Source organism: Lagenorhynchus albirostris, chromosome 2 (assembly GCF_949774975.1).
Source record: "Lagenorhynchus albirostris chromosome 2, mLagAlb1.1, whole genome shotgun sequence".
Taxonomy (NCBI): Eukaryota; Metazoa; Chordata; class Mammalia; order Artiodactyla; family Delphinidae; genus Lagenorhynchus; species Lagenorhynchus albirostris.
This window is the reverse complement of record NC_083096.1, coordinates 55,275,436-55,300,952: the sequence shown is the minus strand read 5'-3', so window position 1 is coordinate 55,300,952 and position 25,517 is coordinate 55,275,436. Positions and strand designations below refer to the sequence as shown.

Sequence of the window (25,517 nt, the reverse complement as noted above, 5' to 3'; positions counted from 1 at the left end):
TATTAGAAGGGTAGCCTCTTGAAGTACATTTTAATTCAGTGGAATATAAATGATAATTATAGAAACAACTAGATTTTTTAGGTAATAGTTGAAGAAGTATATTAAACTCTCCTTGGAGATTGATTTGTTAGTTGCAGTGTTAGCTTTTTCTGATTTTTATTTGAAAATAGTATAATAATGCTGAAGAAATTTAAAAATAGTAGGTCACTGAATTAGCTATTACGATGCTATGGAACAATGCTGGAATGTTTGATGGTTTACGAAAACAAACATTTAGTTTTTAACTCATGGTTCTGTGCGTCTGACAGGGAGACTCTTCTGGCTGTAGATTGGATCCAGGTCTTTTTCTCATGTTGCATTTTGGGACCATTGGCTTCCTAGTACATGTTCTTCTCATGACAGATGGCAGAAACTCAGGGGACCAAGCCAAAAAACTCAAGTACGTTTGAAGTCCTGCTCAGATTTTGTTTACTGATATTCATTGACCAAAGCAGATTACATGGCTAAGCCCAAACTTATTTGGGCAGGGAAATATTTTGCTTCACTTACTCTAACTGGAGATAGTACCAAGTAAACATGGCAAGAGGCATAAATGTACAATTCTGTAATAGGGAGGAAGTAAAAAATTGGTAACAGTAATCTGATCTACCACAGACACCCATACATCTCACCTTCCTAATATAAATTCTTTTTTTTTTTTTTTTTTTTTTTTTGCGTTATGCGGGCCTCTCACTGTTGTGGCCTCTTCCGTTGCAGAGCACAGGCTCCGGACGCGTAGGCTCAGCGGCCATGGCTCACGGGCCTAGCCGCTCTGCGGCATGTGGGATCTTCCCGGACCGGGGCACGAACCCATGTCCCCTGCATCGGCAGGTGGACTCTCAACCACTGCGCCACCAGGGAAGCCCAATATAAATTCTTAAATAAAATTTTTTTCCTGTATTGCAGTCTGTTTTTATGACATAGGAATATTATGTAGCAATAATCATAATGTGCCTACCATTTAAAATTATTCTTTGTCCTATGATGGCTTCCTATTTTGGTTATAAAACATTTTTCTATTGCCTTTTAAACCATGCTTTGACTGTAAGTACTTGTATTATCCTTTTTTTTTCCTATAATTATTTCAAGTAAGTGTTTTATCTATTTTTTCTTTCATCACATTCACTGTACTGTTGATCTGGGAAATTATTGTCAGCTTTTCAGATTCTCTTGTCTTCTTCACCTATATTTCTGTTTTCACAAATACTATATGAAACCATATGGCCATCTGCAACCTATTAAAATATATCTTGTACATCTTCTTGCTAGCATATAATTATGTTAGGACTTATTAGACTTCACATGACAGAAACACAATTTAAGCATGCTTATTCAAAAAGAATTTATAGGAAGGGATATGGGTTAATTGGTCTAGTTTGGATTCAGTGCCCACCTTTGGATCTGTTTAGCCAAAGAGTTGAGGTTTCTATAAAAGCCATGTGATTTGAGTAGAGGGAAAGCATATTCTCAGAAAAAAAGGTTTGGAGAGTATTGCTGGACAAATAGAAACAGGTATCCACCAAAGTAAAGTGAGCTAATGAGGTCCTTCTGTGCCTTGAATCGGGGCAGGGACACACTTGAATATATACATACATATTGGTGTGGCTCTTGCCTGAGAACTAGAATAGTGGATGGACTGTTTAGTAAAAAGAGGTCGTGGTAGTTTTTTCTAGGACTGACTCAATTCTTCAAAGCACAGAAGAATTATGGTTGGTAAATGATGTTTTAAATTATTCATGTCTGTTTTCTTTTTGTAAATCAAGCATATTTCCTGTTTCCACTTTTGTAATGGACCTACTATAGTCATTCTAATTTCCATGCCCTGGTTATCCTCCCAGCTTATCCAATTTTGACTCACACTCATATTTTCAGTTTTCTATTTTAGTTTGAGTCACTTGAAAATGAATAGGTACAAGCACATAATCTAAAAGCAAGGAGTAGGCTAACCACATTCGGCACAGAAAGAAATTGGACCATGTACACAATGATTTTATAGTTTTGAATGTGTTAGGTTATTTTGGGAAGAAGATAGCTTCCAGTTAGACTTTGCTGAATGTTGTTATACTGTTTCTTGTACATGTGAAAATTGTAGTTTTAGGCCTCCAAGTGAGGTGTTAATTTAGATATCATATTGTTCATTTGACAAAAATGACATGGCATTGAATTAAGAAATAAAAGCTATTTTAATAGAATTAGTACAATTACTATAGGTGTGGGAGATAAGTGTGTGTTTAAGTCAGTTAATTTATTGAGTTCCTTTGGGTTTGGAGCTGGGGAGAAGGAAGATGGATAGAAGAAACATTTATCAGATTTTCTGTAGCACTGCTTAGTTTCCTTTTTCTCATATACTGTTAAAATGCTGTAAAAATAAAAATGTTTATGCCTAGACTATAGTTTCCAGTATTGGTGTCTTTTTTTCTTCTTCTGTGCCTGAAGAAACATCAAAATGCTTTGTCAGATTTCACATTATAATTTTTGGGTTATAATAGGGCAGACCTTGAACAAAATGCTTTTAAAAACAGCTTTGCTTTTGTGCGCTGCTCTGTTTTACATGCTGAGTTGAAATGGATGTATTAGTCTTGAGTTCACAGAACAGTGAGCTCCATATTATTTAAAATACTCCTGAAAATTTTCCAACTGCTCTTTCTTTTGATTTGATGTAATAGCAGATCCCCATATATAAAGAGAAAGTAACATTTTGCTTAGCATTCTGCTGCATAATCATAGACTTAGGTTATATTTTGAATTGACTTGTTGGAATGGAATTCTTCTACACATCACATAGAATGAGAATCTTAAGATTAAGTGCCTTTAGAATCCATTCAGTACAACTTCCTACCTGATGCAGGAGTCCAGCCTGCTATGTCCAAAATAATTGACTTGTTTTTTAAACAGATTATTTATTGAGCCCATACTGTGTGTTGGCACTGTGCTGGGGATGTGTTGGTGAATAAAATAAAAATAGACATGGTCCCTGTTCTTGTGTAGATAGTTTAGCTTGTAGTTGAGTGCTCAGTCTGTTTATTCAGTCTCAGCAAGTTATTTTTTGAATCTAAGTACTCAAATTGGAAAGAATTGACATTCTTAGCAATATTGAGTTTTCCAATCTGTGAATGTTGAGTATCTCTCCATCTACTTAGATCTTCTTTAATTTCTTTCATTAGTGTTTTGTAGATTTCTACTTACCAATAGATCCTATAGATATTTTGTTAGATTTTTACATAAATATTTCATTTTTTGGTGCTATTGTAAATGCTGTTGCTTTTTAAAAAAACTAAAATTTCCCATTGTTTATTGTTTGTATGTGGGGAAGAGATTGGCTTTTGTGTATTGCCCTTGTATCCTGTGACTTTTCTGTACTCACTCATTCTAAGGTTTTTTTTGGTAGATTCTTTGGGATTTTCTGCATAGATAATTATGTAATCTGTGAATAAAGACAGTTTTCTTCCTTTTCAATCTTTATAACTTTTATTTCTTATGATATTGAATCACAGGTGAGAGAGGGGCATCATTGCGTGGTTCCCAGTCTTAAGGGAAAGTGTCCAGTCTCTTCAGTCTCTCACAATTAAGTATAATGTTAGCTATAGGTTTTTTTGTAGATATTCTTTACCAAGTTGAGGAAGTTCCATCCATTGCTAGTTTACTGAGAGTTTTTATAATGAATGGGTGTTGCATTTTGTCAAATGCATTTTCTGCATCAATTGACATGATCATGATTTTACTTTAGCTTATTGATGTTTGATTACATTGATTTTTGTGTCAGTCTTGCATCCCTGGGGTATAATTTTTTTATACCTTGTTGGAGATGATTTTATAATATCTTGTCTATAGTTTTCTTGTAATCTGGTTTTGGTATTAGGGTAATGTTGGCCTCATAGAATGAGTTTGGAAGTACTTCCTCTCCTGTTTTCTGGAAGAGATTACTGAGAATTGATACTATTTCTTCCTTAAATGTTTGGTCGAATTAACCAGTGAAGCCATCGGTGTCTGGTACTTTCTTTTTTGGAAGCTTATTAATTATTGTTGGTTAAATTTATTTAAAAGTATAGAGCTATTCAGGTTATCTATTTTTCCTGGTGTGAAGTTTGGTACTTTATGTCTTTCAAGGGACTGGTCCCGTTCATCTAAGTCACCAAATTTGTGGGCATAGAATTGCTTGTAGTATTCATTTATTATCCTGTTAATGTCAGGGCGTTGGTAGTGATGACCTTCTTTCATTTTTTATATTGGTAATTTGTGTATTCTCTTTTTCTTGTTTAGCCTGGCTAGACTATTTATCAATTTTATTTATCTTTTTAAAGAACTATCTTTTGGTTTTGATTTTTTAATTTTTTTGTATTGTTTCTTGTTTCAATTTCATTGATTTCTGTTATATTTTTTATTTCTTTTAATCTGCTCTCTCTTTTTTTAGTTTCCTAAGGTTCCTAAGGAAGCATAAGTTTTTTATAATTTTAGGTGTTTTTTTCTTTCCTAGTATATGCATTCAGTGCAACATATTTCTAAGTACTGCTTTCACTGCATCCCACAACCTTTGATAAACTGTATTTTCATTTTTGTTTAGTTCAAAGTATTTTAAAATTTCTCTTGAGTCATCTTCTTTGACTCATGATTATTTAGAAGTGTGTCATTTAATTTCCAAATATTTGGGAATTTCCAAGCTATCTGTTACAGATTTCTAGCTTAATTCTATTATGGTTTGACAACATTTATACAGTTTTAATTTTTTTAAATTTGCCAAGGTATGTTTTATGGCCCAGAATATGGTCTCCCTTGGTGACTGTTTTCTGTGAGAAAGTATATTCTTTTCTTGTTAGATTAGTATTTTGTAAACGTCAATTAGATCAAGTCGACTGATAGTGCTATTCAGGTCAGGTCATCTATATCTTTGTTAATTTTCTGCCAGCTTGATCTGTCATCTCAGATAGGGGTGTTGAAGTCTCCAAGTATAACAGTGGATTTGTCTGTTTCTCCTTTCGGTTCTATCAGTTTTTGCCTCAAGTACTTTAATTCTCTGTTCTTAGGTGCATACTCATTTCAGTTTCTTGTGTTTTCTTGGATAATTGACCCTCTTATTATTATATAATACCCCTCTTTATCTCTGATAATCTTTCTAGTTCTGAAGTCTGCTTTGTCTAAAATCAATATAGATAACTATATTTTTTTGAATGTTATAAATTTCTTTATTATTACTTATTATTAAGTACCAACTAAATATGCAAAAAATTTGAAGCCACCCTTCCACAACCCACTCTCCCCTCTCACACCCAAATTCCACACTTAGCTTCCAGCAATTTGTCAAAATTATCATTTAAGTGTTTCTTCCAGTTTATGGCTCCAGCAGCTTCTGCTGCAGGTAAACAGATCTCAGTCGCTGTCTCTCTTTTGCTTGCCCCCCGATTTGGAATGGCAGTTGGTCCTGTGACCTCAGTTCTCTGATGGATCCAAGAAAAGCTATTGATTTTTAGTTTGTTCAACCTTTTCTTGTTATAGGGAAGGGAGTGATGACTTCCAGGCTCTTTAGCTGATACCAGAAGTTGAATTATTTGTCTTTTTATTACTGACTTGTAAGAGTTCCTCAAATAATCTGGATATTAGACCCTTATCAGATATATGACTTGCAAATATTTTCTCATCCTGTGGATTTTATTTTTACTTTCTTCATGGTATCATTTTCAGCACATTTTAAATTTTGATGTAGTCCAGTTTAACTATTTTTTTCTTTTGCCACTTGTGCTTTTGATGTCATATCAGAAACCATTCTTAACCCAAGGACATGAAGATTTATTCCTATGTTTTCTTCTAACAGTTTTATAGTTTTAGTTCTTATATTTAGGTCTGTGATCCATTTTGAATTAAGTTTTGTGTATGGTGTGAGGTTGGGGTCCAACTTCATTCTTTTACATGTGGATATCTAATTGTCCCAACACCATTTATTGAAAAGACTATTCTTTCCATATTTAAATCTTATTACTTGCCTGTGGAAATATTTTAAAGTGTTGACTTTGCATTCTCAGATTTTGTGTTTGTGTGCAAATTTGATAAGCATGTCATCTCTATATTGAGGTTCAAAGCAATCTTCAGTCCAATAAAGTAGCATTAGGTAAACTTCTAAAAGTATCCATAACGCCCTTCAAGGCAGAGTGTTTATGGTTGTAATGAGAGCTGTCTTAATTTTGAGTAGAATGAGAAGTGGTGAGCTGTGTTCTGGAGAGGTCACAAAATTACATATGGTAAACTAATAGTTTTCTTGTTAGCATGGCAGAATATCTGACATTCTCTTGGGCTAAAGAAAACCTCTATTATAAATGGACATCTTATTTGAATTGAGCAACCATTAGTATTCATTCACATGCTAATTCAGAATTAACTATTAGTGTAAATATCACTTATCTAAGAAGAATGTTTTGGTGGAAGAGACAGATAAGTTTTGAAGGAGGAGAGGTGTGGGGAAACTTCAGTACACATAGTGATGTTCCATTGATACCAACCTTGGATCTCAAGAACAGATGAGGAGACTTTAAGAGACAGTATAATGTAGTGTTTTAGAGCATGTACTCTGAAGTCAGACTACCTAGTTCGAATACTGGCTCCACATTTGGTAGTTGTGAGCACTTTAGCCTGATTGGGGCTTTTAACATTTTTTTCAACACATTTATTAAATACCTACTATGTACTAGACACTAAAGTAGGAATGGAATATTCCCTGGTGAACAAAACAGAGTTGGGATTGCGGGATAGCCTTAACATCAGGGGTGGCCTCAGGCTTCTCTGCCTTTCCTGTCTATATTTCATCTCATACTAACTATAGTTGACCTTTGAACAACATGGGTTTGAACTGTCTGGGTCTGCTTATACACAGATTTTTTTCAATAAATACTATAATACTACACAATCTGTGGTTGGTTGAAGCCACAGATGAGGAATCAAGGATATAGAGGGCCAGCTATGGTACGTGAGCATCTGTGGATTTTGGTGTCTGTGGTGGTTCCTAGAACCAATTCTCCATGGATACTGAGGGACACCTGTATTCTTACCCCCATACTCATTATTATGTAGCTATTGTGGCCTCCTTTCTGTTCCTCAGTAAGCCTTTTCTTACATCAAGGCTTTTGTATTTGCTATTTCTTCTACTTGAAGTTCTTTCTCCCTAGTTCTTGCCATGGTTTGCTTATTCTTATTAAATCCAAATGTCAACTGAATCCATATTGCTCCCTGCCCCTTCTCATCATCTTTTCCAGTACTTTTTCCAGTATGTGATCCTAGTTAATTTTCTTCTGTATTATTTATCACATCCATAAGAATGTTAGTTCTAAGAAGACTGGGCCTTCGTTCATCTCACTAATCATTTAGTCTCCAGTTTCCATTACAGTTTCTATCACATAGTAGGGACTCATTAAATATTTGTTGAGTGGACGAAACAAAGCTGATACCTGTAGGAGTCAGCCATATGAAGGTAGGAGATAAGAGCTAAGACCCTAAAGTGGGAAAAAACTTTCTATGACTAAAGAGCCGTAATGATAAAGTGACAGAGGCAAGGGTGTGTCAGGCCTTTAAGTCCTGGCAAGGAGTTTGGATTTTATTTGAATTTTAATGAAAAGATTTTAGTCTGGAGTTTTAATGTAATCCAACGTACTTTCCAAAAGATTTCTTTGGCTGTTCTGTGAAGAGTAGATTAGGGAGAAGACTGGAGGTAGGAGATGGGTTAGGAGACTTTTATAGTAGATGAGATCATAGCTTGGATTAGGTTGGTAAAATGGATGTGGAGAAAGATGGGGATAGGTGTGGGATTTATTTTGGAAGTGGGGCTGACATGACTTGGCAATGAGAGGAATGAAGAAGTAGAGATGCATCAAGGATGATAACCAGATTTTTTGTTTGAGCAACTTGGTGGAAGGTGGTGTTCTTTACTGAAATGGGAAATCTGAATAAGGAACAGCTTTGGATGGGACATTAGGAATTCCATGTGGGTCACATTTTAAGATACTGATAAGAATTCCACATGGAAATATCAAATAAAGAGTTGGATTCCAAATCAGGAGTTTAGAGGAGACATTTGGGTTAGGATAGAAATTTGGGAGTCTTTCAGCATATAGATGCTATTTAAATCCATGGCAATGAGAGATATTACTTAGAGTGTGTGGCAAGGAATCAGAAAAAAAAGCTCGGGACTTGAACTTGGGGGAATTTCCAACATTTAGAGGTCAAGTAGAGGAGTGGCAACTGAAAAAGATTTGGAGAAGGATAGGCCACAGAAAGAACACCTGGAATGTGTGATGTCTTGGCAATCAAGGATTCATGGGGCAGCCTGAAGGGTAAAAACATGGCTTCTAACACATACTGCATTTTCAGAAACATATAATGTGCAAAATGAGAAAAACCTTTAGAGGACAGATGAATGTGCTTGAAGGGTTTTAAAAAGGAAGGATGTTTATATGCCTAACAAATAAATGAAGGCTAGCTAATTACACCGGCCTTGGAGTTTGCAGTAATTATCCTTTGTTTTGATATTATTAGAAACTTTGATTTTTGATAATGTTAGGAGGTAATTTTTTAAAGTGTAACTTGAAGGGGGAAGTTATTTTTAATTTTTTTTTCTGAGAGTAATGGTGTTAGTGTCACCTAATGGCAAAATGAGATATTGCAGCCGTATTTATATGAGGCAGTGAACAAAATAACCTAATTAGAAAGAGAAAAAGAACATTTATGGGGGAATTTTTGGCATGGAGCAGACTTACCATGGTTACAAGGTCCTGCGTTCTTTAGCACTGGTCTACTTGTCCTACCTCTCTGTCACATTACCCCTTTGGTCACTGAGCAGATTGGTTAATATGCAGTTCTTTTTTATCTTCCAGGTTTCAGCTCAAATATTTCCCTTTCAGAGAGTCCTTTCCTACCACCTTACTTAAAGTTGTCCGTGTATTCCTTACAGCTACTCTTTGTTACATTAGGCTGTTGTATTTTCTTCATAGCCTGAGAATGATTTGGGATTACCTTACTTGCTTGTTTCCTCACTAGATGTAAGCTCCACGAGAGGAGGCAACTTCTTTGCCTTATTCGCTCATGTAACCGCAGTTGAGTATACTGACTGTTATATAGTGTACATGTTCAGTTAAAATTAGTTGTGTGAATATTTGAATTTCTGGAAGTGATAGAGAATGTTGAGTTTCTATGGTGTAAAGTAGAGATCTATCCAGAAAACAGAATCACACTGTATTTGATTACTGCTGCATGAATGCAATGTGAAAGCTTTGCTCCCCTCACCTCCCCTGCTTTTTTTGCCTCCTGTAGATAAGTGGCTACATGTCTGGAAAAGAAAAGATACATGGCTTAGGGTGTTGAATTCTATGTTAATCAGTCAACTTAAGTGACACAGAAAAAATATTTTAAGGTACAATACTTAGTCTTGAGGAGATAAGTTTTTGCAGACATTTAGGTTTAGTTATAAAGTAATTTCAGTGAATGTATTTTTGTTTGTGTATGAATTTGTAGATACTTCTAGCTTATTTATTTATTATTTAGTTTTCTATTTATTAAAAAGAACAAAAAGTATTTCTAGGAGAAATGTGTAGAGTGCCAAATAGTAGTAAATCCTTTTAGTTGAGATATGGTCAGGTTTGTGTTGTTTTTCAGGGAACAATATGGTTCTTTTAGCGTGGAAACTCAGGGTACATTTCCATTATGTGGCCCAGCCCAAGAAGGTAGCCTCCCTAGTTTTGAGATAATTATCTAGCCAGCAGAATTCTTCCTTGCATGAACCAATTTTAAAGGCCAAAGATTGATCAGGTACTTAATAGTTCATGTTTTTATTCACTAATTTTTGTTCTTACTCCTTGTGGTTTTGACCAGGTGGATGTGGGAAGAGAGGTTTGCAGCACTGAAATGGAGGTCAGAGCTTCATTACAGAAGATTAGTGGGTCATCGGATTCTGTGACTACACTGAACAGTGAAGAATTTGTTTTGGTTCCTCAGCATGCAGATGATACTTCTACAAAAGATGATGAAAAACCTGAACTGAAGGTATTTTTCCCTTTTCTACAAATGATATTATTTTAAATTATTATTATTATTTTTAACTAGGTGAAACTTATCTCAGGAGATATATAAAATCCAAAGGTTTTTCTTGAGTACTGACCTCGAGACTAGAATCAGTGTTTGATTTATCCAGATGCTAATTATTTGGTTTGTGTATTTTTAAAGTTTTTGCTTTCGGTTTTTTATCTTTTACTTTAGAATTCAGAAAGAAGGAATAGGAGGGAAAAAAGAAGAGAAAGGATAATTGGCAAGTTAGACTTAATGGTTGAATCTTACATAAATTTAATTTATCTGGATATTTTTGACTCTCTTACTGCTGCTGGGTTTTAAAAATTAATTATATAAGTATGTAGTTATGTATTATTTTCACTTGACTTTTCTTTATGATTTTATGTTTTAAGTCAGCTGGTAACATTCAAGTATGTGATTTAACACTTGTCTGAATATTTTTGAAGTATATGTTTTATAATTTTAGCAGTTGAGTTTTTATTTGGATGTGGTCCTTTTTCTTTTTCATTTTTATGTTGCCTTTCCTAACTTGAAAAAAAAAATAAAGAACCAAATAAACCCAGGTATACATGTATGGGAAGTGCATAACCACCCTCTAGAAATAGGAAGAGAGAAATTAGCCAAAAATGCTGTATATTATTTATGACTTTTATTTAATATTAATTATATCAAAGGTATGTTAGTATGTTAATCTAATAAAATCAATCTAATAAAATTTTATAAAAATCAGATTAAGTACTCATTTTACATTATGTTGAGGATATATATTTTTATAATTTTATTAATCAATGGATTTCTTTAAATTTATTCAAATATCTGTATTTAAATAAACAGCTCTTTAAATTCATTTAACTCTGTATTTTCATATTAATGTGTTTAAGGCATTTATTTACTTAGGCTTTGTGTCTCACTTGCTTTTAAGAAGAAGATGAGTCAACTTAAGAGTAAGGAAATTAGCAGTACTCCTTGACAGCTCAAGCAAAATTTGTAAAGGAGTCAGAAATATGTTTATGCTATGATAACAAAAAATATGACCTTTTAAATGATATCAGTGCTATATATTATCTATTTAAATGTATCCATTTTCCTCTTTAAAACACATAAATTAAAAAAAAACCCATAAATTTAGGATTACCCAGTTTTTAGAATACGTTTCTAAAAGAGAAAAAGAAAAAAATAAGCAAAGAAAATATCTGTAAATAAGATCTTAGATCAGGTATAGTTGGAAAATGCCTGGTATGTTTCTGAAGAATCCTTTTCTGGTACTAATAATCCTCTAATTTAGTTGAGTTTATAACTCAGGATTTTATATATATCTAATGAAATTAGGTACAGCTGTATAAATTCTTGGTATTCAGTAACTATATTTAAATTTAAATATTTAGATTGTTTAAATTTCTTCTAGAAATGAAATATTTTCATTAAGTTCCAGAACCATGTTATGATTGAAACGAATTGTCTTGCTTTGTCTGTAGATAGTTTCTAATGGTGATGAACAACTGGAAAAAGCCATGGAAGAGATTTTGAGAGATTCTGAGAAAGGGCAAAGCAGCCTTCTTGTTGATTGTCCGAGTTCCAGTGAGATTTCAGACCATTCATTTGGAGATGTTTCGGCCAGCCAAATAAATAAGCCGTCTCTTCAATTAATTTTGGATCCGTCGAATACAGGTACTGTATTGAACTCTTAGAAACTATAATGGAAATGGGATAAAGTGATAATGAAAATTTTAAGATGAATATTAGAAAATTTTATTAGCTTCATTTTCTAAGATCAAGGCCAGCAGCTTTTCAGTTCCCACATTGGTTCTTATGTTTCTGTTTGTATCTCCACCTGTAAAATCAGTCTCAGTGTTCTTTGAGAACTGGCTCTATGTCTGGGCATTCATTTTACCCCTAGTACTTGGCATATAGTAGGCCCTCAATAAATACTTATTGAACAAATGAATAAATTCTTGGGTATCAAAGAACAGTGTAATGGACACATTCTTCCATATAATGTGACTTCTTACTCAGTTTGACTACAGTTATTTCAATTACAATTAGTGAAAATTCTAAGTAAAATAACATATCAACTCCATCAGTGTAATAATACTGTAAAAGTATTTATTACAGTGTAATAAATAATATGTACGTGCATGAATGAGTAGGATTTATAGTAGGAATACCAGTTTGTAAGTCAAAATGGTTTTGGATGAAGGAAAAGCCAAACCAAACCCAACCCAACTCCTACTTCAGCTGGTTTAAACACTGGAGGTGTGGTTTGATCTGGCCTCTGGTAGTATTTCTTTGTAAACTACTCAGCTTTGATCTTCTCCATGTCATCTTTCTCCTTAACTGGCATCCTTTGTGGTCACAAAGTAGGTAGCTGCAGAAATTGATAAGTAAGGCTAGGTGATTTGTTCATGTCTGGTGACCGAGAGAAAGGCTCTGATCTTTCACCCATCGAACAAAAGTTGTGAGTTTTACTCTGATTGGACCAACTGAATCATTTTCTAGTAGTCAGGGGAATGATATGAGCCAATAGGTGTAGGCCTTGGTTATATTCAAACTCCTCAGTAAGTCATTCTGACAGAGGAGATGAGATCATCCTGACTGATTTAAGGCACTCATGATCCATTTCTGAATGTTCGTGTAGGGTAGGTGTAGATATAGGCCAGAGTGCTACACAGTGGAAACACGGTGGCCCTACCTTACACTGTACCCCAAATTTATTCCTAGTGAATCAAATATTTAAATGGGAAAAATGAACCTTTAAGAAGAAAATAATGAGAATATTTTTGTGATTGTCAGGGTAGGAAAAGCCAAATCATAAAGGAAAAGCTACTTGCATTTTAATACATAAAAGCTTAAATCTGAATGAGAAAAGTACCATAATAAATATGGCTAAATGAGGCTCAGAGAAGATATTTGCCATGTGTTGGGGGTCCCCAAAAGTGCCCCTAGTTTAATGATTCATTATAAAGACTTGTAGGTTTCAGTGTATATTCATATTCATGGCTAGATTCAAGTTCAAGGGGACTTTATATGTGTGTGTGTGTGTGTGTGTGTACACACAAGATTGGAAATAAGCCTTACAAAATATTAATTTTTTTAGTTCTTGATTGAGGGAACATGACAGATTATATTTTTCATTGTGCTTTTCTTTATCTTTTGAATTTCTTAAATCCCTAGCCTTCGCCCCAAACCCAAAGCATACTGACATCAACATTCCTATAGTTATTTTTTTGGTTAATAGATTAATCAAAAGGAAGAAATACCTTTATCTTCTCATGTATTGAAAGCTCTGATGGGTTATTGGAATCAGTTGTCCTTTGCAATGGCCTAGATAATATTCTTATTTCTGAGCATATTTGATAGGGACCATGTATAATATACTTTTGTGTTTTCAACACCCATTATATTAAATACATTTTAAAAAAAATGTATCTTTCCCTGATAAGAATTTCCACTTTGCTTTACAAGTAAGTTTTTAAAAAGCATTCTTTTCTTGTTATATATTGTTTCTTTTCATTTTCAATGAAAAGACATATGTTTTGTGTTCTCCCCAAAATTAATATATTGAAATCCTAGTGATGGTATTAGGACGTCGGGCCTTTGGGAGGTGATTAGGTCATGAGGGCAAAGCTCTCATAATTGGGATTATGTCCTTCTAAAACAGACTCCAGAGAGCTAGCTTGTGCCTTCTGCAGTGTGAGGACACAGTGAAAAGATGCTGTCTAGAAAGTGAGCTCTCATGAGGCACCAAATCTGCCAGAGCCTCAGTCTTGGACTTCCTAGCATCCAGAGCTGTGAGAAATAAATGTCTGTTGTTATAAGCGACCCATGTGGTATTTTGTTATATAGCAGCCTGAAAGAACTATGAGAAGACATTTCAGCTGCCTCTTCATAGTTGCAGTTTTTGTTTACAGAATTGTTGTGGTCGATTAAAATGACACATAACTTCAAAGGTAAGGGACTGTCTGGAAAGTATCTAGATTTAAATGGGCTAAAGTGAATATTAAAGATATGTAATTTGCCAGTGACAAATTTAGATAGGTAAGGGCTTTTGTTTAAACATCATGATAACTTGTTGGTTTTTGTCATTTGGTGATCGTATGTCCTGGCTACTTGGATTCACCTCTACAGGGAATCTACTAATTTACTGTAATGTACTAAAATACTGTGTGGATACATAGATGAGTCTTCTCTCTCATGCTCTTTGTTATTCTTTGCATCTTTCTGCTAAGGAAGGGATGATGGAATTCAAAAGTATGACTTGAACAGGACTGAATTTATATTTAGGAGGATATGAATTTCTTACATTGATGTGTGATTTTACGAGATCTAAAAGTGTTGCCTTGCTAAAAATATTTTGCTATTTGTTTGCTTAACTTCAGATTTCCACTAGTCATGAGTTTTGTCTACATGAAAGCTGCAGTTATGATACATTTAGTTGTGGATGAGATATGATCTAAATGGTACCCAGAGATGATGTGTGTTTGCCATTAATTGGTTGCTAACAGGACCACTAGCTCTAAAAAATTTCATTTATTTACTGATTAATTCATTTGGCATATATTGAGTGCCTAGTCTTTTAGACACTTGTTATAAGTGCTGGGAATAAAAAGAGGATAGAACAGTTCCTTCCCTTGAAGAGCTGGTACTCTATAATTAAGGGCAGAATAAACTTCATTTTGATTTTAATTCATTCTATTTTAGACCTTTCATAGAGGCTAAGACATGATATCTGGAGTTCAGACCTAGATTTGAATCCAGGCTCTGCCTGCAGCTTGGACAAGTTATTCAACTTCTCTAATGATCAGTTATCTCATCTGTAAAATAGAGATAAGATAGAACCCGTTTCATAGGGATTTAGAAGTTCAAATGATACCATCCACATAAAGTATTTTGTAAAATGCCTGGCACAAAGTAAGTACCAAATAAAATGTTTGTCATCATCAATAGTTTTGGAAATCTTGAACCTCAGAATAAAATCACATACAGTTTTAGGTCAAAGCCCAGTAATTATAACATATCACTTTAAATGGGCATGGGGGGACTTCTCTGGTGGTCCAGTGGTTAAGAGTCCGTGCTTCCACTGCAGGGGGCACGGTTTGATCCCTGGTCAGGGAACCAAGATCCTGCATAGCGTGTGGCTCGGCCAAAAAGAAAAACAAAAAAAAAAAACCAAAGGGCATGGAGCAGGGTGTAGGCCCTTTACCTCCATTGACATACCTAACCCCTGGATTTCTATGGAGCAATGTTCTTTGAATACTCTAAAGATGTTGTCCTGCTGTCTTCTCTTCTCTATCATTTCTGATGAGAAATCTGCAGTCATTTGAATCACTTATTTGTTCCCTTATTTGTAACACGCTGTTTGTCTACTTTCAATATTTTTTTCAATATTTTTGTTTTCCAGCAGTTTGGTTATATGGGTGTGGTTTTCTTTGAATTTATCTTTGTTGGTGTTCACTGAGATTCTTGAATCTGTAAATTTATATCTTTTATGAAATTTAGGAAGTTTTCAGACTTTTTTTTTTTTTTTTTTTTTTGCGGTATGCGGGCCTCTCACTGTGTGGCCTCTCCCGTTGCGGAGCACAGGCTCTGGACGCGCAGGCTCAGCGGCCATGGCTCACGGGCCCAGCCGCTCTGCGGCATGTGGGATCTTCCCGGACCAGAGCACAAACCTGTGTCCCCTGCATCAGCAGGCAGACTCTCAACCACTGCGCCACCAGGGAAGCCCTCAGACATTTTTTAGAAAATTTTTTTGTGCATAGTCTTTTTCTTTTCCTGTGACTCAGACAACAAAACTATTAGATATTTTCATATTGTCCTGCAATTCCTAAGGCTCTTTTCATTGTTTTCCCATCTTTTTCTTTTCTCCTTTCTTTAGTTTAGAAAATTTCTGTTGATCTGTATTCCAGTTTACTGGCTTACTATTCTGTTATCTCCTTTCTTTTGAGCCCATCCAGTGAATTTTTAATTTTAGATATTCTATTTTTCTGGTCTAAAATTCACCTTTTTACATTTACTGTTCCTCTGCCATGGATTTTAATATTTTCACTCATTCCAGGTTTGTTCATCTTTATGTCATAGAGCATGGTTATAATACCAATTTTAAAGTCTTTGATAATTCCAGCAACTGCATCATTTTGGGATTGGTATCTGTTGATTGCTTTTCCCTTGACAATTGGTCACCTTTTTCTATTTTTGTTTTTTGTTTTTTTTGTTAGTTGAGTAACTGAATTGTTTTCCAGACTTTCTGAAACTTACGTTTTGAGATTCTGTTTCCAGATAAAATCCTCTGAAGAATGTTGATTTTGTTTTATTTTAGCAGGCAGTCCACTTGGTTACATCCAGACTGCAAGTTCGATCTTGCTTTCTGGTTCCAAAGTCAATCAATTCCAAAACCTTTGCTATGCTTCTTTGGTCTGTTCCACACATGTATAGCATGGTGGTGAGCCCAAGACTTGTGTTAGTTCATACACAAAATTAGGGGATTACCTTCTCCAACTCTCCTCCTCAGGATTTCCCCATACTCTCTGGCTTCTTGGGGCCCATTTTCCTTCTTCTCTTGCGTAGAAAGACAGGTTTCTCACTTCAGGACAGAGTGGTGAGGGAAAAGAAAGAAAAAAAATAGCAGAGGTTTCCTTTTCCTTTTTGAACCACAAGAGCCAAGCCCGTTTGTTTGGGTGTTCTAACCACTGAGAGGTTCCTTTTCTTCGAGTTGCATATGCTATGGCACTCCATCCTTTCCCCCCAGCCCCACTTCCCACATAGTGGTGCAGCTCCAACTCTGGGGCTGGCCTTGTGGTAGAACTGGGAGAGAAAAAAGAGAGAGAGAGAAAAAAAAGTTATAATTCCCCAAACGTTCTCTGGTTTACAGGGACTCTTTTTTTCTGTCCTTTGGCCAGAAAAATAGGATTTCTCTCACAGTTTTGTTGCTCACTGCACAGTTCTGCAACTTGGGCAGCCCGTAGGTCAAATATGGGATATAAAGGATGAAAAAATGTAAAAAGGAATTCAGTACTACACTGGTAGTTCTTCAAATTTTGACCTCTCTCCAATCTGTCTGTTGTTACTTGCTTTAAAAAAAAAAAACAATCCTGGGCTTCCCTGGTGGCGCAGTGGTTAAGAATCTGCCTGCCAATACAGGGGACACGGGTTTGAGGCCTGGTCCTGGAAGATCCCACATGCCGCGGAGCGACTAAGCCCGTGCACCACAACTACTGAGCCTGCGCTCTAGAGCCTGTGAACCACAACTACTGAGCCTGTGAGCCACAACTACTGAAGCCCACACGCCTAGAACCTGTGCTCCACAGCAAGAGAATCCACCTCCATGAGAAGCCAGTGCACCACAACGAAGAGTAGTCCCCGCTTGCTGCAGCTAGAGAAAACCTGCGCACAGCAACAAAGACCCAATGCAGCCAAAAATAAATAAAATAAAGTAAATTAAAAAAAAATAAAAACAACAACAAAAACAATCCTAAGGTAGTTACTTTTTATATTCTGCCCAGTGTTTTCAGTTAATACATAGAAGCTATAGCAGACTTGTTACTTCAATTTGACTGGTTCAGTTTGAGGATCTTCAGTTCTGCTAGTTTTTGCTTCAAGTTTTTTGAAGCTCTGGTATTAGGGGCATAGCCACTTTTTAAATTATGTTTTCCTTATAAATTGACCCTTTTATCATTGTGAAATGTCTCTTTTTCTCCTGTTACTGTTTGTTGTTTTGAAGTCTGATTTTTCTGATATTAATATATCCATTCTGGTTTTCTTATAATTAGTGTTTGTGTGGTATATCTGTTTATTTCCTCCCTCCCTCCCTTCCTCCCTCCCTTCCTCCCTCCCTCCCTCTCTCTCTTTCATCTTTTTTTTTTGGCATTTTATTTTATTTAGTTATTTATTTTTATACATAAATAAATTAATTTTTTGGCTGTGTTGGGTCTTCGTTGCTGCACGGAGGCTTTCTCTAGTTGCAGTGAGCGGGGGCTGCTCTTCGTTGTGGTGTACTGGCTTCTCATGGCGGTGGCTTCTCTTGTTGCAGAACACCGGCTCTAGACCTGCGGGGTTCAGTAGTTGTGGCATGCATGCTCAGTAGTTGTGGCTCACGGGCTCTAGAGCGCAGGCTCAGTAGTTGTGGTGCACGGGCTTAGTTGCTCCACGGCATGTGGGATCTTCCAAGACCAGGACTTGAACCCATGTCCCCTGCATTGGCAGGCAGATTCTTAACCACTGTGCCACCATGGAAGTTCTTCTTTCTTTTATCTTTATGGAAGATCTTGGTGGCTGCAGTGTGGAAAATAAATTGGAGGAAAGAAAGACTGGAGGTTACTGCTGTAGTAATTTGGGTAATGACTATGGGGCCAAAGAAAAGTGGGATGGATTCAAGAGTTATTCAAGGCATGAATAGTTCAGTGTACATCTAATGAATTCAATTTTGGACATAATGATTAATAAGATTTCCAAATGGGGATGACCAGCAGTCTGCTGTATTTTAAAGAAATTAAACAGCAAGGAAAAAGTCGTTCCCTCATATTTATAACTTTCGGTGCTCTTCAGTTTCCCTCTAGTATCATTTTCCTTTAACCCAAGGATCTTCTTTAATATTCTTGTTTTCTTATGCAAATTAGAATTAGTTGTTATATCCACCCAGGGAATATTTCATTTCAGATCTTGCATTTTTTAGCTCTAGAATTTCTTTTGGTTCTTTTTTCTGTCTTCCATTTTTCTCCTTCTTTTGTTAGGTGTTTTTCTTTAATTCCTCTATCATAGTTATAATAGTTACTTTAACGGTCTTGTCTACAATTTTGTCATCTGTCTTTTTTGGATCCATTTATGTATTGTTTTTGTATTTGGGGTATACAGAGTTTCATGAATCTGTGAGCTACACAGATTTTGTAAAACATTTATTTCTTCAGAAAGCTTTTTCCCCACCTTTTCCTCTTTTGTAGAATTCCAGTTACACATACGTTAGACAATTTGAACTACTTGATCTACCGTGTTCATCAGTCACCAAAGCACAGTTTTACCATACGATCTTGCAAATAATTGTTTTTGCATAAGTACTTGCTAAATTAACAAAAATGCATATATGTATATATGTATATTCTAAACATGTTTGTATTCAGCCTTAAAATGTATTTGTAGTTTTTTATATGTCCCTTTTGAAATATATACATTGAACTGATTCAAAAGTGGAGAAAACATGTTTCAGTGATTGAAGAACATGGTAGATGAAGTACTTCATATGAATAGCTTTAGTTTTTCAATAGAAAAGAAGTGGTGAAGGGTGCATGATTTAGTATAATATTTGAGAGCTGGAGTGGGGAGGTTGGGAATGGCTTTTGTGAATTATTTATTAATATCCTGTAAGTGTAATCCTGGTAATGAGAGTTAGAGCATGTTACAAGGATCTAGTTTGGGTGAGACAGGCTGCTTAATTTTGTACAGCGTGGATGTGGGTAGCAGGAAGAGTTGGAGATTAGCTGAATGTGGGTTTTTAGGTGGGGATGGGGAGAGTGGCAAAGGGGAAGCTTTATACTACCTGATATATGCAGATAAATACTCTCTAACCACAGTTGGGACTTTGCTACATGCATGCTGTGTTTAGAATTAAAGTGGTTTTTTTTTTTTTTTTTTAAAGAATTTGGGGAAGCAATCATAGGAGAATTCATCAAAATAATTATTTTGAGGAAAAATTTTTCATTGAAATACTTACATATTTTATAGAAGCCAGCAAGCTAGGAAGGAGAAAAATAAGGAGCTTGACTTTGTTGGTATTAGTGTGAGATGGAACATTTTAACATTGTTGACTTTTGCTGAGGAATTTAGGCTGATTAATAAATTTGGTGCTATGCAGGATCTTTACCAGAGACACTTTTAACTGATTTTAGTTTTGTTTAATTCTCATTCGTTTTAGGAGAATTCACACTGTCTTTAGTGTAGTCTTTTCTCCTTATTGTTTTATATCATTTGAACTCCGTATTTTTGATTTTTTAAAATACAAAGCTTAGAATTTCTTTTTTCTTTTCCTCTAAAGAAGTCATAGATAATACTTTGAGAGATCTGAAGTACAAAATGGCCAGTTCCAAAACTCTAAGTTAAGATGTTGGATAAACATTAAAAGAAATGAAAACACAGAGAGACCTAAATTTTATTTGCAATTTTTCATTTGTTTTTGGGCAATAGATGAAATTATACTGTGAAGTTTTATATTAACTTTTGAGTGTTTCTTTTTTTTTTTTTCTTCAGAAATTTCTACACCCAGACCATCTTCTCCAAGTGGAATACCTGAAGAAGATAGTGTTTTATTTAACAAACTGACCTACTTAGGATGTATGAAGGTTTCTTCCCCACGTAATGAAGTGGAGGCTTTACGGGCAATGGCAACTATGAAATCTTCCAGTCAGCACCCCTTTCCTGTTACTCTTTATGTGCCAAATGTTCCGGAAGGTTCTGTGAGGTAAGCTCTAATCCCTTATTACCCCCTTAGACATGTGTGAAGTTTTTTTGGGTAGTGGTGGTGATATTTTATCATAAGTGAGGCCTTGGACTTACTCTGAATTCACTTTTACTCTGTAGCCATGCAAAGTAAACATGTTTAGGTTTAGACTGTATTCCTTATTTGCAAGGGGCATTTGTAAAATTTGCTTAGAATACTATAAATGCAACTGTAACTGTCAAAATACCTATGATTTGTGTTTCACCTTGTCATGTAACAGTGGTTCAGAAAACTAGAGTGATCCCTAGATTTCAAGCTCTTTATGTCAGACTGGAAAGAAGCAAAATGGCTTTTTCTCACATGCTTCACTAGGAATAATACTTAATGTCATCTGAACCTTGAATTTCTTTAAATGTAAATCAGATAACTGTTATTTTCCTACATTCAGCCCTCCAGTAGCCTCCAATCACGCTTGTGATTATATTTGAAATTCTTACCATGTCTGGCCCTGATGATCTGCTTTGACCTGATCTTCTGCCCTTCTCCCCTCTCTTCCCTCCCTCCTTCGCCCTCTCACTTCTTTCACTACATTTACTTCATTCATTCATTCACTTCATTCATTTGCTACATTCCAGTCATAGTAGCCTCTTTGTTCTTTCTCAAACACAGTCATGAATCCTGCCTCAGGGCCTATCAGTCAGGATTCCTACCTCAGGGCTTTTGTGTAGTCTTTTTACTCTGCCTAAACAAGCTTTCCTTGGTTTTCCAGTGGCTTTTTCACTTCTCTCCGGTTTCACCTCAAGAAACCTTTTTATCAAAAGAAGGCTTCTTTTTCTTCCTTCCTGTTTTTCTTAAAAGGGTTTATTTTTTAGATCACTTTTAGGTTCACAGCAAAATTGAACACAAAGTACAGAGATTTCCCATATCCCAGATGTGCATCCCTCCACCTCCCCCAAACACACCTCTCACCATCAACATCCTCTTCCACATTGTACATTTGTTACAATTTTTAATTTATTTTAAAATTGTTTATTTATTTTTGGCTGCATTGGATCTTAGTTGCGGCACATGGGATCTTCCGTTGAGGCGCGTGGGCTCTTTGTTGCAGCGCGCGGGCTCTCTAGTTGTGGTGCACGGACTCCAGAGCGTGTGGGCTCTGTAGTTGTGGTGCGCGGACTCCAGAGTGCACATGTGGGCTTTGTAGTTGTGGCGCGCTGGCTTAGTTGCCCCACGGCATGTGGGATCTTAGTTTCTGGACCAGGGATCGAACCCATGTCCCCTGCATTGGAAGGCGGATTCTTAACCACTGGAGTACCAGGGAAGTCCCCACATTTGTTACAGTTGATGAACCTACATTGACATAATTTTCCAAAGTCCATAGTTTACCTTAGGGTTCACTCTTGGTGTTGTACATTCTATGGGTTTGGACAAATATATAATGACATGTATCCACCAGTAGAATATCACACAGAGTACTTTCACTGTTTGAAAATTCCTGCCTTCTGCCTGATCATCTGTCCCTCCCTGCAACCGCTGGCAACCACTGATCTTTTTACTGTCTCCATAGTTTTGCCTTTTCCAGTAAATTATGTAGTTAGAATCATGTAATAAGTAGCCCTTTCAGATTGGCTTCTTGAACTTAATAATAGACATTTAAGGTTCCTACACGTCTTTTTCTGGCTTGATAGCTCATTTCTTTTTAGTGCTGAATAATATGCTATTGTCTGGGTGTACCACAGTTTATTTTTCCATTTGCCTATGGAAGGACATTCTGATTGCATCCAAGTTTTGGCGATTATGAATAAAGCTTCTGTAAACATCTGTGTGCGGGGTTTTGTGTAGACGTAAGTTTTTAACTCATTTGAATAAACACCAAGGAGTGTAATTGCTAGATCCTATAGTATGGGTATATTTAGTGTTGTAAGAAACTGCCAAATTGTCAAAAGAATCCTCCTTTGATCATATCATAACTATCCCTCTTTCTTTTTACTGGGCCTTTTTTCCTTCATAGAACTTTTCTTTGACTTGGTATTATATATTTATTTGCTTATTTGTTTATTGTCTGTCTTCCTCACTAGAATATAAGTTCCATGGGGGCAGGTTATTGGTATTTTTTCCTGCTACAGCTTCTGTCTGATAGTACTGTCTAGAGCAGTATTGGTCCATAGCAGGTTTTTAGTAAACATTTGCTGAATGAACAAATAAATGAACCAGGTCTGGGAAATTAGGTTGAATGTGTCTTGAACCTATACTATTCTCTGAAGACTGATAATCTTTTCCAAACCCTTTCTGATTTGCCTCATTCTCTGAAGTTTAGAATGTGAGAAAAGTTCTAAGCACCAAAATAATAGCAATATAAATTTACAAGGTTTTGGTAAAAATGCTTTGACTTTTTCAGGAAAGCGTTTTGTAGGTATATTGTTTGTATGATATCTCTTAACAGTAAAAGGCATTTTGATATTTGTATTTATTGAGTTTCAAAGTGCCAAACATACCTTAACAAAGACTTAGTGTTTTGATTTGCCTCTCTATTCCTAGTAGGTCCCCCTCAGTTCTACAATTTGAGATCCTGAGGTGGTCTTGAGGTTTTGGATCAAACTAGGGCTTAGGATTTGTACAGGGAAAGTCAGAGAAATATTTGCTCCTAAGTCCCACAAACTCCTTTTACCTCTTAAATTCCATTGTTAAGTTTATCTTTGGAACCACTCTGACCTTTTTTAGGGTAAGAGAAGTCTTTGTTGAACGATGAATGACCTGGACTTGGATAAACTTACAGGTGCTGCTTTAAATAGAAATGAACTCTCCAGAGATGGTCTGTGCTATTTTTTACTGGCATTCCTCTTGCCATAACAGAACAAGACTAGCATTTAGGGATGCGTGACATCGATTTTACCAGGCAGTGTATACTTGGCTTTGAAAGTAAATGAATTCGATCATAGGACAAAAAAATGAAGTAATTGTCAAAAGAAGTTGAAGAATTTGTGTGTTTGTGTATAGCAAAAATATGAAGATAACTGATTTCTTGCTTTATTAGTACCAGTTTATTTTTGTGATTTTTAAGATAGTTATTTTGTATGTTATTGGCATAGTAAAAGTGTTTGCCTTTGTTCTTTGATAGTTAATATTTTATCTCATTTTTCATCACTGTTCTGCAGAATCATAGACCAATCCAACAACATGGAGATAGCATCTTTTCCAATTTATAAGGTGTTATTCTGTGCACGTGGACATGATGGGACAGTAGAGAGCAATTGCTTTGCATTTACAGAGAGTTCCCATGGCTCAGAAGAATTCCAGATACATGTTTTCTCCTGTGAAATTAAAGAGGCAGTAAGTATAATATGTTGTAGCAATTCGCTATTGAGATGAATTAGGGTAATATTTTCAAACTCTAATTTCACTGTCATATAATTTAGTATGTATGACCATATACCATATTACATGAATTTGGAGTATCTTTCTGAAGAGAAAGTTAATATTTATAATGGCATAGAGCCGCATATGGAAAGCTAAATCTGATAACTGTGCACTAAAGTGGTTCTCTCAGTTTAACATATGTAACAGAAAACTCCCCCTTGATAAGCTTTCCTCCCACCCCACCATGGTAGTAATTGCTCAGACTTAGAAAGGAAGAATATTTTTGCCCCTTTTATTGTTTTGCCTAAGTTGGTTGGTCTGTGTGACTTTAAAAAATGTCTGTAACAATACCTGTTTCTCTGCTGGGCCTTTCACTTAGATACTGCAGTAAGATTGTTTCATAGATGTCTGTGATTTTCACTGGTGATCATTTATTATGTGCATTCATTCAGAGGCTGGCTTTTGCTCTATAGAACTGGTATTAATTATAAATACAAATGCTCCCATACAGCAGGGTTGTCAACTTGTAGTCCTTTGAAGATGCCAGTGAGTTCCTCTTACCAATTATTAAATGGTAGTTTATTCTTAGACTCAGAATCAAATGGCTGTTACATACATGGAGAAATTGCCTTCTTTTCTGTATCTATTGATTTCTCCCCAAATTAAAAATAATTCGCACTTTTAGAACTTTAGTACTTATACAACCATTTCAAAGGCATTATTAAATGGATTTGGATGGGCAAGGTCTCAGGTGTGTTTGCTTTTGGAAATATAAATTGTCAGCAGAAAATGCTGAAAGTAGCAGTTGTTCTATTTTCTCTTTACTATGAAACATAAATAAACCATTATATTAACAGGAGTTCTGAGAGTTTATTTCTGGCCACAACATGGGAACTCATAGAAATGTAGATTTCTGTGTGTCTGATACGAAGCGTGAGGGGTATGTCAGTTGTTATTATGCCCTGGTGATTAACTTTTTTACACTAAAATGAACATGTACAGACATAGAAGTTCTCTGTCAGAACCATGCCTGTGTAAGAAGTTCAAATTTGTTTCTTTTTGTTTGTTTTTTATATAGTTCTGAATCTGTTTCATCCCAATGTGTGTATGTATATATACCTACACACACATACATAATACCTATACCTATACCTATACTGACTACTTGGCCAAGTGTGTGATAGGTAGAGTGAATGAGTACAAGTATGCCTGGCACGTAGGAGGCAGTGGATATAAATATGTTGAAAGAATGTGTGTGTGTTTGTAAATTGGGGGGTCTATTTCTGATCCTTACAACTCCACTACAGAGGTGGGGAAGCAGATGGTAGAGACCTGGCATTTCATGTTGGCAACCGTCATTTAGCATACCTGTGTGGATTCTGGATAACTGGTGCTCAACAGTAAGAAAGAGAACTTTGAAGAATTGGAGAACCTGCTGCTTGGAGAGGCAGAAACACTGCTGTAGAAGGAAATTGAAAGGCACCTGGTTGCAAGCATTTTTCATAACTGTGATGGTATGAAACTCTCTTTTTGGATTATAGCATCTACTTGTTTATGGGGGGGGATATTTGTCATTTTTGAGAGCTTTAACAGTGGGTAAGCAGTGGATAAAACTGGGGGGGAATTCTTGGCCTGACCATTTTGGATATAGTATTAAACA

The 25,517-nt window shown here is 35.8% G+C and overlaps 1 protein-coding gene across 5 annotated transcripts in view; it reads left to right on the top strand.

Annotated features, from left to right (window-relative positions):
• The window catches only part of RABGAP1L (RAB GTPase activating protein 1 like), a 689,413-nt gene that overhangs the window by 53,585 nt on the left and 610,311 nt on the right, over nt 1–25,517 (top strand). For all 5 annotated transcript variants that reach the window (XM_060132737.1, XM_060132738.1, XM_060132736.1 and 2 more), the window contains exons 2-5: nt 9,886–10,056; nt 11,556–11,748; nt 20,311–20,521; nt 23,656–23,830. In XM_060132737.1, the coding sequence (XP_059988720.1) occupies nt 9,919–10,056; nt 11,556–11,748; nt 20,311–20,521; nt 23,656–23,830 (717 nt within the window). In that variant the 5' untranslated portion in view covers nt 9,886–9,918. The remainder of the gene's footprint in view (nt 1–9,885; nt 10,057–11,555; nt 11,749–20,310; nt 20,522–23,655; nt 23,831–25,517) is intronic.